The sequence below is a fragment of the Entelurus aequoreus genome, linkage group LG08 (genome assembly GCF_033978785.1).
Source record: "Entelurus aequoreus isolate RoL-2023_Sb linkage group LG08, RoL_Eaeq_v1.1, whole genome shotgun sequence".
Classification (NCBI taxonomy): domain Eukaryota; kingdom Metazoa; phylum Chordata; class Actinopteri; order Syngnathiformes; family Syngnathidae; genus Entelurus; species Entelurus aequoreus.
This window is the reverse complement of record NC_084738.1, coordinates 70,332,123-70,345,248: the sequence shown is the minus strand read 5'-3', so window position 1 is coordinate 70,345,248 and position 13,126 is coordinate 70,332,123. Positions and strand designations below refer to the sequence as shown.

The following is a 13,126-nucleotide window of genomic DNA, read 5'->3' as shown; positions in this document are numbered from 1 at the left end:
TTTTTTTTAGACATGTACCTCGTGCGCACGAGAAACTATCTCGTTCGCACGAGAAAGTTTCTTGTGCGCACGAGAAAGTTTTTATAAAGTTATAAAAAAAAAAAATACAAATTTATAATTCTTTATTTTTTATTTTTTTTAGACATGTATCTCGTTTTAATTTTTTTTCATAACTTTATAAAAACTTTCTCGTGCGCACGAGAAACTTTCTCGTGCGCACGAGATACATGTCTAAAATAAATAAATAAATAAATACAATTATTAAAAAATAAATTCCCCCCATGTCCCTTTAGGGGCTGTGTAAGAAGTAGTGTGCATATATCAGAAAAAAGGCTTTTTTAAAAAGAAGGGTTTTTAAGCCTTTTTTAAAAGCATCCACAGTCTGTGGTGCCCTCAGGTGGTCAGGGAGAGCGTTCCACAGGCTGGGAGCGGCGGAGCAGAAAGCCCAGTCTCCCATTGTTCGTAGCTTTGTCCTCGGAGGTTGGAGGAGGTTGGCCTGTCTGGAGCGGAGGTGTCGAGTGGAAGATTTGGGGGTGAGTAGTTCTTTGAGGTAGAGGGGGGCATTTCCATGGAGGCACTAGTGGGTTAGTAGGGAGACTTTGTATTCAATCCTGAGTGGAACAGGAAGCCAGTGAAGGGATTTGAGAAGTGTATTCTCAAATCCTGTATGTATTCTGTATGTATTGCAGCTTCTGGATGTTCTTGCTGGGGATCCCGACAAGAAGTGCGTTGCTGTAGTCATTAAATGGATTTGGCGAAATTTAAGGCCTTAAATGGCATCAAAAAGCATTAAATCCAATGTCCAATCCACTTTATTTGTATAGCACATTTAAACAACAGAAATGATTCCAAAGTGCTGCACAACAATATTAAAAACAATATTCAAATATTATCCTTAGCTCCACCAATGACTGAATAAAAACAAATAAATAAATAAATGTAAAACCAATATATTACAATCCAAAAATAAATATGATTAAAAACGATTGACCAACATCGGCGGCAAGAACATGCCGTGACTGCCCTTGACTTTTTACTTTTTAATGGACGAGGGATGTAACAGTAAACAGTATAATGGTATTTCCTTATAAAATTCCCGACGGTTAGTAATACTTCTAATTTTTTAATCACCGAAAACCTGTCATTTAGTCATGCATTTTTAGGCCACACGAATGCAGCTGAGATAGGCTCCAGCGACCCCAAAAGGGACAAGCGGTAGAAAATGGATGGGACGGACGAAGTCAGGCGCTTGCGCAGTAGCGTCGCTTGGCTTGATAATGGCTAACTAACTACACAGACTTTGCTCGGGAGATTTCCCTTCGGCGTAAACAGAGCCAAGCGCTTGGTTTAATGTCATTTTCCCTCGCTTCCCGCCGTGCGTTTAAGAGCGCACTGCTGTTAGATGGAGACAGGTGTGGACAATATTGGAGACACTTGTCCCCACACTTTACCATGAATTGATTAACGTGGACCCCGACTTAAACAAGTTGAAAAACTTATTCGGGTGTTACCATTTAGTGGTCAATTGTACGGAATATGTACTGTATTGTGCAATCTACTAATAAAAGTTTGAATCAATCAATCGATCAATCAAAAACACTGAAAGTATACAGAGAAGGAGAAAAACTATTTGATGTTGCTTTTAGTTTCTCAATACAGCGTCCATCCAGCTGTGACTGAGAGGTAATGAGGTGAGGAAACATGCAGCAGGCGATGTGTGGTGAACGTTGTCACAACTTGTTTATAAAGTCTTTAGTTTGTTTACTGGGATGATCACTCCTTTATTTAACTGCAAACTGTATCAGTGTTCAAATAACATCAATACTAGCTAAATGTTTTGTCGTCTCATCGAATTGAAAGCAGGCTGTGAAGATTGTGTATTCGACGTGAGAGGCCAAACTGTTGTACTGAACCAAGAGAATAACAAAGCTCGTTTATTAGACTCCATCTTCATTAGCCAAACTGCTTTGTGTTTTATATTAATATCAAAAAGTAAATACAAGGTTGTTTTTACATTACTTGTGTTTTTTCATGCCACAAAGGTATGACTTTTAAAAACCATTCATGTGACACAGCATTTTGTTAATGTGTTATTGTGTGTAGTTAATTAATTCCTATATGACATTTTTCTGCTCAAAGTCTTAATGGGTCTGTCCCGATACAGCATCTACATGTACATAACTTAACATAAATGTATATAACTTGAAAAAAAATAAAATAAAAAATACCTCCCTCTATCAAAATGTAAAAATAGAGATAAAGGCTTTATCTAATGATAAAAAGTTTACAAGTTCATATTAATAATGAAAAAAAAAATAATAATAATAATAATAATTTAAAAAAATAAAAAAATAATATATTTATAAATATATATATATACACACACTACCATTCAAAAGTTTCAGGTCACATTGAAATGTCCTTATTTTTTAAGGAAAAGCACTGTACTTTTCAATGAAGATAACTTTAAACTAGTCTTAACTTTAAAGAAATACACTCTATACATTGCTAATGTGGTAAATGACTATTCTAGCTGCAAATGTCTGGTTTTTGGTGCAATATCTACATAGGTGTATAGAGGCCCATTTCCAGCATTGGCTCAGAAGGCTAATTGATGATTAGAAAACCCTTGTGCAATCATGTTCACACATCTGAAAACAGTTTAGCTCGTTACTGAAGCTACAAAACTGACCTTCCTTTGAGTAGATTGAGTTTCTGGAGCATCACATTTGTGGGTTCAATTAAACGCTCAAAATGGCCAGAAAAAGAGAACTTTCATCTGAAACTCGACAGTCTATTCTTGTTCTTAGAAATGAAGGCTATTCCACAAAATTGTTTGGGTGACCCCAAACTTTTGAACGGTAGTGTATATATATATATATATATATATATATATATATATATATATATATATATATATATATATATATATATATATATATATATATATATATATAAATATATATGCCTCCCAACTAATATGATCCCCTTCAAGAAACTCTTCAAACTTAAAGTGTTTACAAAGTACAAAGAAGAAGAACCACGATAAATATTCTGAATTTATCTCATCCATCCATTCGTTTTCTACATAATCTTATTTTTTTCACCATATGAAATATAACATGCTTCACCAAGTTTGATTGATTGATTGATTGAGAAGTTTATTGACATCTTAAAGAATTGAATCCATGTAATGCTTTAAAAAGGCAAATGGATGGCACAAAAAGCCAAAAGGCCATTAAATACTCATCACATTTGATACATTCAATAATAAAGTATTTTTATTTACTTTTATTGTTATTACTTGTGTAGTATATTGTGAATAAATAGAGAACGGGAAGTGAATACAAGTTTTAGCAACAGCTATGTAAAGGAAAAAGGGGTAGGATTAAATAAGCTCTGCTTCTTCCTGCTCCTTTTCGAACGTATCGAATAGAGAAACTGGGAATTGTGATGAATCATGTTGCATGTTTCAAATAAACTCAAACTCAACTCAACTTGCCTTGGTGCCCTGAAATATGAGCCCTCCTTTGAGGCAACACTTGCCTTGACCTCAAAAAGTTCAAATTCCACTACATAAAAATCAATAAATACAAAAACATCCTAAGATTAAACAGTCTCGTGAGCCAATTGTAGAGAGTACCTGTTACTGTAAAATATTCAAGAATATTAATGCTTACAATGTTGTCCATACAGACAGCTGCAAGCCTCGGACTATATAGTATAACTATCTGCAGCTTTACATGTCGTTAAAAAAAAAAGCATTCCAATTAGATTTGCTGAGAGTAGCAGAAACCCTGAAATAGAAGTACTAGCCCTTTAAGGTGTGAAAATAAGCAGGTAAGTCCACGTTGCCGCTGTGAAAATAAGCCACACAATGAGCTCAGTGGAAGTCACCAGCGACTGTGGACCAGGCAGAATGTGCACGTTCATCAATGCTCAAAGCTCCCCAGAGGGGTTCAACAAGTTTCATGGAACTGTTGACAAATACCTCAATTTACACATTTTTTAAAAACAGCCTTTTTCCTGTCATATAGAGCAGTGGTCCCCAACCTTTTTGTAGCTGGGGACTGGTCAACGCTTGAAAATTTGTCCCACGGACCGGGGGGGGGGGGGGGTGGAATTTAAATTTTTTATTTATTTATTTATTTTTCATATAGAAATACAATCATGTGTGCTTACGGACTGTATCCCTGCAGACTGTATTGATCTATATTGATATATAATGTATATATTGTGTTTTTTATGTTGATTTAATTTAATTTAATTTTTTTTTTTTTTTTTTTTTTTTTACATTTCTTGCCGGTACCGGTCCGCGGACCAATTGGTACCGGGCCGCGGTGGTTGGGGACTACTGATATAGAGGACATTTGGCAAGCTTTTTTGCAGAACGACCTTGAAAACAGCCTTTCTCCTGTCATATAGAGGATCTTTGGCAAGCTTTTTTGCAGAACGACCTTAAGAACAGCCTTTTTCCTGTCATATAGAGGATCTTTGGCAAGCTTTTTTGCAGAACGACCTTGAAAACAGCCTTTCTCCTGTCATATAGAGGATCTTTGGCAAGCTTTTTTGCAGAACGACCTTAAGAACAGCCTTTTTCCTCTCATATAGAGGATCTTTGGCAAGCTTTTTTGCAGAACGACCTTAAAAACAGCCTTTCTCCTGTCATATAGAGGATCTTTGACTAGCTTTGTTGCAGAACGACCTTAAAAACAGCCTTTCTCCTGTCATATAGAGGATCTTTGGCAAGCTTTTTTGCAGAACGACCTTAAAAACAGCCTTTCTCCTGTCATATAGAGGATCTTTGGCAAGCTTTTTTGCAGAACGACGTTAAAAACAGCCTTTCTCCTGTCATATAGAGGATCTTTGGCAAGCTTTTTTGCAGAACGACCTTAAAAACAGCCTTTCTCCTGTCATATAGAGGATCTTTGGCAAGCTTTGTTGCAGAACGACCTTAAAAACAGCCTTTCTCCTGTCATATAGAGGATCTTTGGCAAGCTTTGTTGCAGAACGACCTTAAAAACAGCCTTTCTCCTGTCATGTAGAGGATCTTTGACTAGCTTTGTTGCAGAACGACCTTAAAAACAGCCTTTCTCCTGTCATATAGAGGATCTTTGGCAAGCGTTTTTGCAGAACGACCTTAAAAACAGCCTTTTTCCTGTCATGTAGAGGATCTTTGGCAAGCTTTTTCGCAGAACGACCTTAAAAACAGCCTTTCTCCTGTCATATAGAGGATCTTTGGCAAGCTTTTTCGCAGAACGACCTTAAAAACAGCCTTTCTCCTGTCATGTAGAGGATCTTTGACTAGCTTTGTTGCAGAACGACCTTAAAAACAGCCTTTCTCCTGTCATATAGAGGATCTTTGGCAAGCTTTTTTGCAGAACGACCTTAAAAACAGCTTTCTCCTGTCATATAGAGGATCTTTGGCAAGCTTTTTTGCAGAACGACCTTAAAAACAGCCTTTCTCCTGTCATATAGAGGATCTTTGACTAGCTTTGTTGCAGAACGACCTTAAAAACAGCCTTTCTCCTGTCATATAGAGGATCTTTGGCAAGCTTTTTTGCAGAATGACCTTAAAAACAGCTTTCTCCTGTCATATAGAGGATCTTTGGCAAGCTTTTTTGCAGAACGACCTTAAAAACAGCCTTTCTCCTGTCATATAGAGGATCTTTGACTAGCTTTGTTGCAGAACGACCTTAAAAACAGCCTTTCTCCTGTCATATAGAGGATCTTTGGCAAGCTTTTTTGCAGAACGACCTTGAAAACAGCCTTTCTCCTGTCATATAGAGGATCTTTGGCAAGCTTTTTTGCAGAACGACCTTAAAAACAGCCTTTCTCCTGTCATATAGAGGATCTTTGACTAGCTTTGTTGCAGAACGACCTTAAAAACAGCCTTTCTCCTGTCATATAGAGGATCTTTGGCAAGCTTTTTTGCAGAACGACCTTAAAAACAGCCTTTCTCCTGTCATATAGAGGATCTTTGGCAAGCTTTTTCGCAGAACGACCTTAAAAACAGCCTTTCTCCTGTCATATAGAGGATCTTTGGCAAGCTTTTTTGCCGAACGACCTTAAAAACAGCCTTTCTCCTGTCATATAGAGGATCTTTGGCTAGCTTTGTTGCAGAACGACCTTAAAAACAGCCTTTCTCCTGTCATATAGAGGATCTTTGGCAAGCTTTTTTGCAGAACGACCTTGAAAACAGCCTTTCACCTGTCATATAGAGGATCTTTGGCAAGCTTTTTTGCAGAACGACCTTAAAAAAAGCCTTTCTCCTGTCATATAGAGGATCTTTGGCAAGCTTTTTTGCAGAACGACCTTAAAAACAGCCTTTCTCCTGTCATATAGAGGATCTTTGGCAAGCTTTGTTGCAGAACGACCTTAAAAACAGCCTTTCTCCTGTCATATAGAGGATCTTTGACTAGCTTTGTTGCAGAACGACCTTAAAAACAGCCTTTCTCCTGTCATATAGAGGATCTTTGGCAAGCGTTTTTGCAGAACGACCTTAAAAACAGCCTTTTTCCTGTCATGTAGAGGATCTTTGGCAAGCTTTTTCGCAGAACGACCTTAAAAACAGCCTTTCTCCTGTCATATAGAGGATCTTTGGCAAGCTTTTTCGCAGAACGACCTTAAAAACAGCCTTTCTCCTGTCATGTAGAGGATCTTTGACTAGCTTTGTTGCAGAACGACCTTAAAAACAGCCTTTCTCCTGTCATATAGAGGATCTTTGGCAAGCTTTTTTGCAGAATGACCTTAAAAACAGCTTTCTCCTGTCATATAGAGGATCTTTGGCAAGCTTTTTTGCAGAACGACCTTAAAAACAGCCTTTCTCCTGTCATATAGAGGATCTTTGACTAGCTTTGTTGCAGAACGACCTTAAAAACAGCCTTTCTCCTGTCATATAGAGGATCTTTGGCAAGCTTTTTTGCAGAACGACCTTGAAAACAGCCTTTCTCCTGTCATATAGAGGATCTTTGGCAAGCTTTTTTGCAGAACGACCTTAAAAACAGCCTTTCTCCTGTCATATAGAGGATCTTTGACTAGCTTTGTTGCAGAACGACCTTAAAAACAGCCTTTCTCCTGTCATATAGAGGATCTTTGGCAAGCTTTTTTGCAGAACGACCTTAAAAACAGCCTTTCTCCTGTCATATAGAGGATCTTTGGCAAGCTTTTTCGCAGAACGACCTTAAAAACAGCCTTTCTCCTGTCATATAGAGGATCTTTGGCAAGCTTTTTTGCCGAACGACCTTAAAAACAGCCTTTCTCCTGTCATATAGAGGATCTTTGGCTAGCTTTGTTGCAGAACGACCTTAAAAACAGCCTTTCTCCTGTCATATAGAGGATCTTTGGCAAGCTTTTTTGCAGAACGACCTTGAAAACAGCCTTTCACCTGTCATATAGAGGATCTTTGGCAAGCTTTTTTGCAGAACGACCTTAAAAAAAGCCTTTCTCCTGTCATATAGAGGATCTTTGGCAAGCTTTTTTGCAGAACGACCTTAAAAACAGCCTTTCTCCTGTCATATAGAGGATCTTTGGCAAGCTTTGTTGCAGAACGACCTTAAAAACAGCCTTTCTCCTGTCATATAGAGGATCTTTGACTAGCTTTGTTGCAGAACGACCTTAAAAACAGCCTTTCTCCTGTCATATAGAGGATCTTTGGCAAGCGTTTTTGCAGAACGACCTTAAAAACAGCCTTTTTCCTGTCATGTAGAGGATCTTTGGCAAGCTTTTTCGCAGAACGACCTTAAAAACAGCCTTTCTCCTGTCATATAGAGGATCTTTGGCAAGCTTTTTCGCAGAACGACCTTAAAAACAGCCTTTCTCCTGTCATGTAGAGGATCTTTGACTAGCTTTGTTGCAGAACGACCTTAAAAACAGCCTTTCTCCTGTCATATAGAGGATCTTTGGCAAGCTTTGTTGCAGAACGACCTTAAAAACAGCCTTTCTCCTGTCATATAGAGGATCTTTGGCAAGCTTTTTTGCAGAACGACCTTAAAAACAGCCTTTCTCCTGTCATATAGAGGATCTTTGACTAGCTTTGTTGCAGAACGACCTTAAAAACAGCCTTTCTCCTGTCATATAGAGGATCTTTGGCAAGCTTTTTTGCAGAATGACCTTAAAAACAGCTTTCTCCTGTCATATAGAGGATCTTTGGCAAGCTTTTTTGCAGAACGACCTTAAAAACAGCCTTTCTCCTGTCATGTAGAGGATCTTTGACTAGCTTTGTTGCAGAACGACCTTAAAAACAGCCTTTCTCCTGTCATATAGAGGATCTTTGGCAAGCTTTTTTGCAGAACGACCTTGAAAACAGCCTTTCTCCTGTCATATAGAGGATCTTTGGCAAGCGTTTTTGCAGAACGACCTTAAAAACAGCCTTTTTCCTGTCATGTAGAGGATCTTTGGCAAGCTTTTTCGCAGAACGACCTTAAAAACAGCCTTTCTCCTGTCATATAGAGGATCTTTGGCAAGCTTTTTTGCAGAACGACCTTAAAAACAGCCTTTCTCCTGTCATATAGAGGATCTTTGGCAAGCTTTTTTGCAGAACGACCTTAAAAACAGCCTTTCTCCTGTCATATAGAGGATCTTTGGCAAGCTTTTTTGCAGAACGACCTTAAAAACAGCCTTTCTCCTGTCATATAGAGGATCTTTGGCAAGCTTTTTTGCAGAACGACCTTAAAAACAGCCTTTCTCCTGTCATATAGAGGATCTTTGGCAAGCTTTTTTGCAGAACGACCTTAAAAACAGCCTTTCTCCTGTCATATAGAGGATCTTTGACTAGCTTTGTTGCAGAACGACCTTAAAAACAGCCTTTCTCCTGTCATATAGAGGATCTTTGGCAAGCTTTTTTGCAGAACGACCTTAAAAACAGCCTTTCTCCTGTCATATAGAGGATCTTTGGCAAGCTTTTTTGCAATACGACCTTAAAAACAGCCTTTCTCCTGTCATATAGAGGATCTTGGGCAAGCTTTTTTGCAGAACGACCTTAAAAACAGCCTTTTCTCCTGTCATATAGAGGATCTTTGGCAAGCTTTTTTGCAGAACGACCTTAAAAACAGCCTTTCTCCTGTCATATAGAGGATCTTTGGCAAGCTTTTTTGCAGAACGACCTTAAAAACAGCCTTTCTCCTGTCATATAGAGGATCTTTGACTAGCTTTGTTGCAGAACGACCTTAAAAACAGCCTTTCTCCTGTCATATAGAGGATCTTTGGCAAGCTTTTTTGCAGAACGACCTTAAAAACAGCCTTTCTCCTGTCATATAGAGGATCTTTGGCAAGCTTTTTTGCAATACGACCTTAAAAACAGCCTTTCTCCTGTCATATAGAGGATCTTGGGAAAGCTTTTTTGCAGAACGACCTTAAAAACAGCCTTTTCTCCTGTCATATAGAGGATCTTTGGCAAGCTTTTTTGCAGAACGACCTTAAAAACAGTCTTTCTCCTGTCATATAGAGGATCTTTGGCAAGCTTTTTTGCAGAACGACCTTAAAAACAGCCTTTCTCCTGTCATGTAGAGGATCTTTGGCAAGCTTTTTTGCAGAACGACCTTAAAAACAGCCTTTCTCCTGTCATATAGAGGATCTTTGGCTAGCTTTGTTGCAGAAAGACCTTAAAAACAGCCTTTCTCCTGTCATATAGAGGATCTTTGGCAAGCTTTTTTGCAGAACGACCTTAAAAACAGCCTTTCTCCTGTCACATAGAGGATCTTTGGCAAGCTTTTTTGCAGAACGACCTTAAAAACAGCCTTTCTCCTGTCTTATAGAGGATCTTTGGCAAGCTTTTTTGCAGAACGACCTTAAAAACAGCCTTTCTCCTGTCATATAGAGGATCTTTGGCAAGCTTTTTTGCAGAACGACCTTAAAAACAGCCTTTCTCCTGTCATATAGAGGATCTTTGGCAAGCTTTTTTGCAGAACGACCTTAAAAACAGCCTTTCTCCTGTCATATAGAGGATCTTTGGCAAGCTTTTTTGCAGAACGACCTTAAAAACAGCCTTTCTCCTGTCATATAGAGGATCTTTGGCAAGCTTTTTTGCAGAACGACCTTAAAAACAGCCTTTCTCCTGTCATATAGAGGATCTTTGGCAAGCATTTTTGCAGAACGACCTTAAAAACAGCCTTTCTCCTGTCATATAGAGGATCTTTGGCAAGCTTTTTTGCAGAACGACCTTAAAAACAGCCTTTCTCCTGTCATATAGAGGATCTTTGGCAAGCTTTTTTGCAGAACGACCTTAAAAACAGCCTTTCTCCTTTTTTTTTTGTCATAAAAAAATACAATCATGTGTGCATACGGACTGTATCCCTGCAGACTGTATTGATCTACATTGATATATAATGTAGGAACCATAAATATTAATAACAGAAAGAAACAATCCAAGGCAAGGCGTCATCGGGTTACATCAAGTTTATTTTGAACAGCAGGAGAGAAGCGGCCATTTTGTTTTTAGTCCTCCTTTCTGGACCCCCCGCACCACCCTGGTCTCAGCGACCTCATCACACTCCTCTTCCGGACGATTACGCTCCCACGTGAGGGCGAATTCGGGAAGCTCTCGTCCTCTCCTCCCGCCTCCTCCCGTCCTCCACCCGCGTCCTCCTTCCCCTCGCCTCCGGGCGGCGTGGCCTCGGCAGGAGACGGCGTCGGGAGAGGAGGTTTGGGCGCTTTCTTCTTCGCCGAGGGACGTTTGGCGGGGTCGGGGCTGTTGTGAAGTTCCAGATGTTTCTGAATGGCCACGCTCAGCTCCTGCGGGTCCACGGAGGCGCCGTGGACGTCCCACGTCATCCCGTCCTCGTCCCACTGCACCTGCTTCATGCTGCCCCTCCTCCCGCCCGGCTCGCCCTTCTCCTCGCCGTGGACCTTCAGGCAGGACCTCTTGCGCTCCGGATCGTGGCCGGAAGCCGAGGCGGCGTCCTGGTCGTCTCCTTCCTTCCCCCCCGCCTCGTCCTCGCCGTTGCTGCCGGGGAACATGCTGGAGGAAGGCGACACCAGGTTGGAATTGGACCCTATCGAGGCCTTCAGGTTCAGTCTGGATCCGGGCGGCGAGCCCAGGAGGGATGGTGAGCCCGTGTGGGAGGTGTTCCTGCGGAGGTCCCACCAGGACCCTGCGGGGGAGAGGGTCTGCACGGCCACGTCCACCGCCTCCCGCCACGGCGTCATGGTCCCTCGCTCCTTTTTGACGCCTCCTCTGCAGCATCTGCAACCTTCACGGAGCAGCGAGTCACTCGCGGAGGAGACCAGCGCCGACCTCCCGCCTTGGCCCGGTTGCCATGGTAACTGGAGGCGGACTCCCACATCTTGATCCCGCTCTTCGTCTGCTGAGCCTCGCGGCGCCGTCTGGGACAGGGAGGACGCCGGGGTTAATGACGCTCCTTCCTCCGAGCCCACGGAGGACGTCATCGGCGAGGGGTACTGGAAGTAAAGCATGCGGTTGTTCAGGAAGGCGTCGTCTTCCGCGCTTGTTACCCGGAAAAAGCGTTTTGACGAGGGGGCGGCGTCAAGGTGTCGTGGAGATGCCGGGTGGTCTTCCTGCGGGGGTGCGCCACTTGTGACTGGCGCTGACGAGGAGCAAAGGTCCACGGACGGGAGAGTGGGCGTCATCAAGGGGGAGATGAAAGGCGAGGAGGTCACGGTGGCAGCGGAGGCCGCGTCCCGCGTGAGGCTGCAGGGGCGCGACCCCCCGCCGCCCCACACCACCGTGTCGGGGGTGCTGCTGCCGCTCCCCGCGCCGGCGCTGCACCGGCTCCAGCGCCGCACGCCGGACATGCGGCGCTCGCTCGCGTTCTGGGGGTTCTCCGGTGACGAGCAAAGGGGGTTCGGCTCAACGGGCACGCCGGCGCTGGAGCTGCGCCGCAGGGCCATGCCGGTCCACGCCGGGTCGCGCTTGTGCGGCGGGCCCGTCGCCGTGACGACGTCCATGGCACTCTTGGAGAGGGAAAAGATGGGCGTCCGGTCGCCGGGCTCGTCCAGGAGGGCCTCCAAGCCGGACAGGCTGGAGTAGGACACGGACGGACTGGCCGTGCAGCACACCGACGGGTAGGTCTCGGAGGAGGGTCGCGCGGGCCTCATCGCCATGGCAACGACCTGACATCAGGACACGTCACTGAATACCATGAAGGTGGGAGTCTACAATCCAGATTACACGAGTCTTTGCACACTTCCTACCTTGAAGCCAACTAGTCGAGCCTCCTCCCGGCGTCCTGTCCTCCTCCTCGCATTCCTTCCATCCCGAGAAGACGTCTTTTCTCCAACGACGACTCGACGACCTGTGGCGTCAAAAAGTGTGCTCATGGATCGTGCGTGAGAGAGGCCCGTGTGGGTGTGCCGCTCGGCCCGGGGATTAGCTGCCACCTGTCATCCCATTAGCTGCTCGCCAATCTCTGACCGCCGTGTGTGTGTGTGTGTAGTGTGTGTGTGCGCGTGTGTATAGTGTGTGTGTGTGCGGCACTAATGAGCCATGACTTAAAATGAGGTCAGCTGGCAGGAAAGGCATGCACACTTATTCCTGCACTCATTGTTCTCAGGCTGGACACTAAACTAACATTCTGCGAGGGTACCTAATGTTGTGGCCCGAGCACGCCATTCATCACGAATTACGTACAAATTAGGATTATTGTCATCTTTACATTCCCACTTCTAATGTCCGCATCGTGTCCAGCACTTGCTGGTTTACATTAGATTAGATTTGCTAATCTGACCTGTTCGGGTATTAATTGAATCCCACACGTCTCTTTTGTAAAGTAAATCTGTACAGCAAATATGGGCGTCGACATCAACAATATGAGTAGCTGGACAGGACAAAAAAAAAAAAAAAAGCGCATAGATATGAAACAAGGTGAGATCATTGTGCTTGACTGCTTGTTTCCAAGCCAAGTGCTTCAGCCGGTGCTGATTTTACAACTGTATCAAAAAGGTAGCACCGACAGATTTCGGAAAAGTACCGAATAAATTTGGTATAAATCCCTTTATGGTACTGCCATGCTGCTGACGTAACAGTGCGATTGGTATGTTGGTAAACCTCCCTTACCGGCGCCTGGAGAGTCGTGCTGGACAACGAGCTGCCAGCTTTGGCGTGTGGTTTAGCGCTGTCGACCCTCAACCTGTAGATGAGGGGTCCCCAAACTTTTTGACCCGGGGGCCG

General features: G+C 42.9%; 2 protein-coding genes across 4 annotated transcripts in view; one reads left to right on the top strand and one right to left on the bottom strand.

The window, feature by feature from the left end:
* Positions 1–13,126, top strand: part of syt15 (synaptotagmin XV) — a 34,450-nt gene that overhangs the window by 11,296 nt on the left and 10,028 nt on the right. The window lies entirely within an intron of this gene.
* Positions 10,387–12,276, bottom strand: LOC133656433 (G protein-regulated inducer of neurite outgrowth 1). The gene is made up of 2 exons (XM_062057512.1): positions 12,151–12,276; positions 10,387–12,069 (listed from the first exon to the last, which is right to left on the bottom strand). The coding sequence occupies exons 1-2, from the start codon at positions 12,274–12,276 to the stop codon at positions 10,435–10,437; spliced, it is 1,761 nt and encodes a 586-aa protein (XP_061913496.1). The 3' UTR covers positions 10,387–10,434.